Source organism: Centruroides sculpturatus, unplaced genomic scaffold (genome assembly GCF_000671375.1).
Source record: "Centruroides sculpturatus isolate CEXI.00-Female unplaced genomic scaffold, Cexi_2.0 scaffold1375, whole genome shotgun sequence".
In the NCBI taxonomy this organism is placed as follows: Eukaryota; Metazoa; Arthropoda; class Arachnida; order Scorpiones; family Buthidae; genus Centruroides; species Centruroides sculpturatus.
In genome coordinates, this window is record NW_019385647.1 from 212,701 (window position 1) to 218,179 (window position 5,479).

Consider the following 5,479-nt stretch of genomic DNA (forward strand, 5'->3'; position numbering starts at 1 on the left):
CGTACAACATGGAATTCATATAAAACGGAATAATCAATGATCTTATAGGGGGGTCGACTATAAATTAAAATTATTTTTATCATTATGTGTTTTTAAATTACCTTCTGGTGCAATCCATGCAGGACTGTACATCTTTCCTTTTTCTTGAAAAGAAAATTTTGCATCTGCCATATTAATTCTAACTATTAATTCATCATCAATCTGAAAAATAAAAATAATAACCTTTATGTGCCTACTTATATACAAATTTAAGTTTAAGGAATTGCATAATGATAGATTTAAAAATAAAAATATTTATTTAGAAAATGAAAAATATTATTTTAAATGAAAAATAATTCATATTTAAATGTTCTAATTTAACGAAAATCATAAAATGTGGACAAACCATTATGTGTTTACTACTAAGATAAAGTCTAGGAACAAGAGGTTCCAAACAATGAAGAAATGCCATGCCTCTTGCTATATCAATGGCAAATTTTAAAGCTTGTGCTGTATCTACAACAATTCCTGAAAAATAAAACATTATTAAATTATTGATTTTTCTAAATAATACATTTATTTTATAATAAACAAATTACCTGTTCCTTCATGTAAGATTGTATAAAGTGAACCATATGGCATATATTGATTAATAACAATTAAATTTGGTGGGCTATTACAACATCCAATTACTGGCAAAACATTTGGATGGGAAAAAATTCTTAACCGAGGATATTCATCATTAAAATCTCTTGATACTCTATTTGTGACTTCCCGCAATCTTAAAACTTTTGCAACTATATCATTACCTTCCAAAGTTCCTCTCCAAGTCTGAAAAAATTAATATTTGAAAGAACTTAATGTATATTCTATAGGTATACAGTATACAGTATCTATAAACCTATTTAGTCAATAAAACTGTTAATTTAACATACTAAGAGCATTGTCACTTTCCATTAGTTCCACATGGTATCATTTACCTTTAACACAAGATGTGTTGCCATTAAATATTGAGATTTGAGGTCCGCTACTCAGACTTGACATATTCAAATTAAAAGCTAGCAAACCTCCAGACTATATCTGTAGTAATAGTAGTAGTAGCTATATAAATTAACTAACAGAAATGAATTTCTATTTCAGTAGATAATTATCAAGAAAATGGATATTCTTCAAAACATGTTATGTTGGGAAATTAGCTTATTTTATAAATATCTAACAGAAAGAATAATTTGAAATAATAGAATATATTTATTTTTAATAATCATTTATTTAAGAAAATAAATTTGTAAAACTGTCTAGTAATTTAAATTATCTATATGCACTATTTTATTGTGTTTGTCACATTTTTAAGTTTTAGCAGAGAATTATCAATCTTTCAAAACTAATGAAGAAAAATTGTCAATTTACAAATAGAAAGAATGTTGATTTGTCTTGTATTGTATTGTTGTATTATTTTAACTTATAAGTAGCTCTTATGTTCAAGGCAGTAATATACAGATTAAAAATATTAAGGAATATTATAAACTACTTTACCTCTCCTGATGGAGTGCTTGCTAACTTAACTTGCAGATTTAATTCATTAATGTTAATGCCAGAATGTCGAGATAATGTTGCATCTCCTGCAAAATAAATTTTTAGCTTTAAAAAGTTATTTTCAACTACAGTATAATTTCAAAATAGCAGACACCATCTGAACTGAGAAATTTGTCCACTATTCTATTCAGAGGTATATGCTGGAAGCCATATTGTATTTTAACCTGGTTGTTATAAAGCGAAGAATACAAATTACAAAAGCATCAAATTTGTGTTAAGAATGTGAATATACCAAAAAGTATACATAGCATATATTATTTATTTTTTCAGCTGTAAAAATCTCATTCGAATGTTGAGTTACAAAGGCAATTTGTTATCCACTTCAAAGGGTGGGAAATATATTCAGAATTGTTACATTTATAAAGTCATTTATGATCTAAGCAACTAATAAAAATTGATACAGGGATTTGTCTGCTTTGTAGTTATCAAGTAGGTGTAACTTTTCCAACATTTTTTGCAGTTTTCAGTAACTGATTTATTAAAAATTACACTTTAGCCATCACAAAGCTGTTAACATGGTTAAGACAATGACATTTGTTTGGTGAAAGTTCAAAAGTTGTGTTATGAAGGCGATTTGCTGACCACTTTAAAATGTGCAAAGATATTCAGTTTTTTCGCATTTACGATGCCATTTATAATCTTAAGTTTCTTTTTCATTACTCTACTACTGTTCTTGTCAAATGAAACTTAAGAAAAGTTTATAGTTTTTTAGTATCATAAGCTTAATTCCATCAATAAGACAGAAGTTTAATAACATTAATATGTATAACAATAAATGGTGATTGACAATTTAACCAGATTAAACTTCTCCAACATATAAAGAATATTGTTGAACTTCCTCGCTCTTCCCCTATTCCTATTTTAAGCAAGTCTTTATTTGATGCCAATGGTCAAAATTTGTATCTGAAAGAATATTTTTCTTTCAATAGTTACAATAAAAAAAAAAAATAAGATTGGAGCATCAGTTTGTAAAGGTTACTGATACTGATATATCAAGAACATTCCACTTCACCAATATATTGATATGGTTATGATCTCTAAATTATTGAAAAAAGAAAAACCAAACATTCGTTTGGTTTACATTTTGCGATTCTATTTGCCACCTTTATTACTGAGTTAATGATTTGCATCAGGTCTGCTGGATGTTGCATCATATCATATTGAATTGAAAGCGGAAGCAAAATTATGAAAATTTTATATTTTGCAGCACCCCTATGAGGAAGCCACAGCTTCCTAGGGTGCCGTGGCACACACTTTGGAAACTGCTAAATTAAACAATTATTCTTAATTATCAACCAATCATATGCACTTGTTAAAAGTTTCAATTATTATATTTGTTGAAATAATTGTATTTTGTTTCTAAATGTATTCAATCTTAACAGGAAAAACTTTGTTTTGCATAAAAAAGTAAATAAACAGAATTTTTTAAATTCCAATTCTCAGAAGTAAGATATTTCATTGTGGTAATATGATTTATAATATTACATATACTATAAAATTATATATATTTTTAATGCTTTTAATTTCTACAAACATTAAATTTATCTAACAGTTATTACTTTTGTAGACTGTTCATCTTCAGATATTTTTATCAGAATCATATTAGCATTTTATGAATGAAATGAAAATTAATGAAAACATATGATAAAAAATTAATTTGATACACTTTTGATAAAAATTAATTTGAACACAAAAATTAACACTTACTGCTTCTTGTTTTTGTTCCCATCCAACTTTGATCTTTGTATGGTATCTTTTTAAGGTCCTGCCCTGACTGCACTGCTAATTCTAATTATAAAAAGAAAATTATATCTTTTACTAAAAAATAAATAGTGAAAATATATTAATATGTTTAATTATTAGTAAATATCATAATAGTCTGTTTTAATAAATTTTTAATAATTACCATGAAGTTTTTGTGCAAGCTGTCCTTTGCATTTATCCAAAGGAATTTCCCCATATCGGTTTGCTACAGACACAAGTGCACCATTATTTATTAGATCCTAAAATAAAAACTTTTCAGGTTAATTCTTGTTTTTCCAAATACAGTAAATATCAAATTAAATTTAAATTTAAACTAAGCTTCATTTTTGAGAAGAGTTGATGCCAATTTTCTTTGTTTTGCATTATGGCATGCTTGTCTGAGAAATGAATAAAAGTTGGAACCATATTTAAATAAAACCCATGTAGACATATATACATATATATTTATTACTTAAGAAAATATATAGCTTATTTAACAAGCAAATTAGTGATGTATATATATCCATATCAAAATAAACAAAATATAAAACTTTTAAAAAATTTATTCAAAAAACACTTATTCATCTTGGAGGCCAATTTCTGTTTTTTTTTTTTTTTTTTCCTAACCATATATCTTTTGAAATATAAAATAAAATATTATGCAAGATAAAAATAAAAGTTAGGTAACCCAAAATTTAGCAACTGCAGTATACTAATAATTATTTTCTTCAAATATAATAAATTTGTATTATGGGAAAGTAACTATGTCACTTATTTTAACTTAAACAGAATTTATATACTTAAAAAATTATTTAAAAACATACACATACCTCAGCAATTGCTTGATAACTCCAAAAACAAGCATAATGAAGGGCAGTATTTCCATGTTCATTAACTGCATTAATATCTGCTTTATTACGCAACAACTTTAAAAAGACATTTAAATGAAGTTATTTACAAAAATATAAATAAAATATTTGTTATTAGTAATGTAAACAATTTATGATAAAATTCTAAATACATTTTTATTAAATAGATGAACTGGTATTGAATAAATGAAACTATATAATTAGAAATTATGACAAAATACAAAATAATTTATTTAAAAATCATCACTATAATGATATTTTCATTAAAAGATTTTGAAAATTAATTTATTTTTAAAGTAAATATATAAAAGTTAAATTAATACCATGTGGACAATATCTCTATGTCCATGAGCCGATGCAAGATGAAGCGCAGTGTCGTCACCCATATTTGTAGCATTTATCCGAGCACCTCTCTGAATTAACATTTCAACAATATTAGCCCTTCCTTCTTTCGATGCCCAATGTAAAGGGCTAAATCCGTGGTCATCTCTGAAAAAGTAGATATTTTAAATTATAATTTATGAAATTTTAGAAGAATACTGTCATTTTTGCATTACACTTTATTAATTAATTTCATAAAATGTTTATGGCGTGTACGATAGTCTTTATAAATAATAAAAAATTAATAGAAAAAATCTCAAATTAAAACATTGATAAAATACTATCTACATAAATAATAAATGAGAGAATAAAAATACAGTTATATTATTTAAGACACTAATGAATTTATTTCATTTTATATATAGGAATTTCACTAGAATGTTAAATATATATTAAATGGTTTTGTAACATCATATTAAGGAATTAAATTTTAATAATTTTACAAATAAACAGTTATTTAATGTTGCCAACAGGTCGTTCAATCTGGTCGAAAATGGCAAACAGTTACCGTACCATTTTTCTAAATGCAATTTAAGATAACCGACAATTCTATTAAAAATTCACGTAAATTTCTCCTACTGTTAAAGAAATATAACAGCCAATATTAATAAAAACAAAGAGTAAAAAAATTCAGTTAATTACGCAAAAAAACTTACATAACTTATATTTTGAAAACCACTGAAATATTTGAGTTTACTTTTTATATTCTATTAATTCTATTTGCTTTGAAATAGTATTTCTTAAAAATATATATATTTTTTTAAGTTACCACTCAGTCTATCAGAAACATTGTCAGCATTTGTTACATTTATGTCTATCATTTCATATATAATTAATTGCTGTATGTTTTTTAAACTCTTTCTGACCCATAGGCACTAAGTGGACCCTTTTAACGAACCCATTACAGTCCACGA

At 25.4% G+C, this 5,479-nt stretch overlaps 1 protein-coding gene across 1 annotated transcript in view; it reads right to left on the reverse strand.

The window, feature by feature from the left end:
- Positions 1-5,251, reverse strand: part of LOC111640873 (integrin-linked protein kinase-like) — an 8,308-nt gene extending 3,057 nt beyond the window's left edge. The window contains exons 1-9 of the mRNA XM_023386954.1: positions 5,222-5,251; positions 4,508-4,673; positions 4,146-4,241; positions 3,479-3,575; positions 3,280-3,360; positions 1,513-1,598; positions 579-810; positions 386-507; positions 102-201 (exon numbers count right to left, since the gene is read on the reverse strand). Coding sequence (XP_023242722.1) covers positions 102-201; positions 386-507; positions 579-810; positions 1,513-1,598; positions 3,280-3,360; positions 3,479-3,575; positions 4,146-4,241; positions 4,508-4,609 — 916 coding nt within the window. The 5' untranslated portion in view covers positions 4,610-4,673; positions 5,222-5,251. The remainder of the gene's footprint in view (positions 1-101; positions 202-385; positions 508-578; positions 811-1,512; positions 1,599-3,279; positions 3,361-3,478; positions 3,576-4,145; positions 4,242-4,507; positions 4,674-5,221) is intronic.
- Positions 5,252-5,479: the final 228 nt, after the last annotated feature.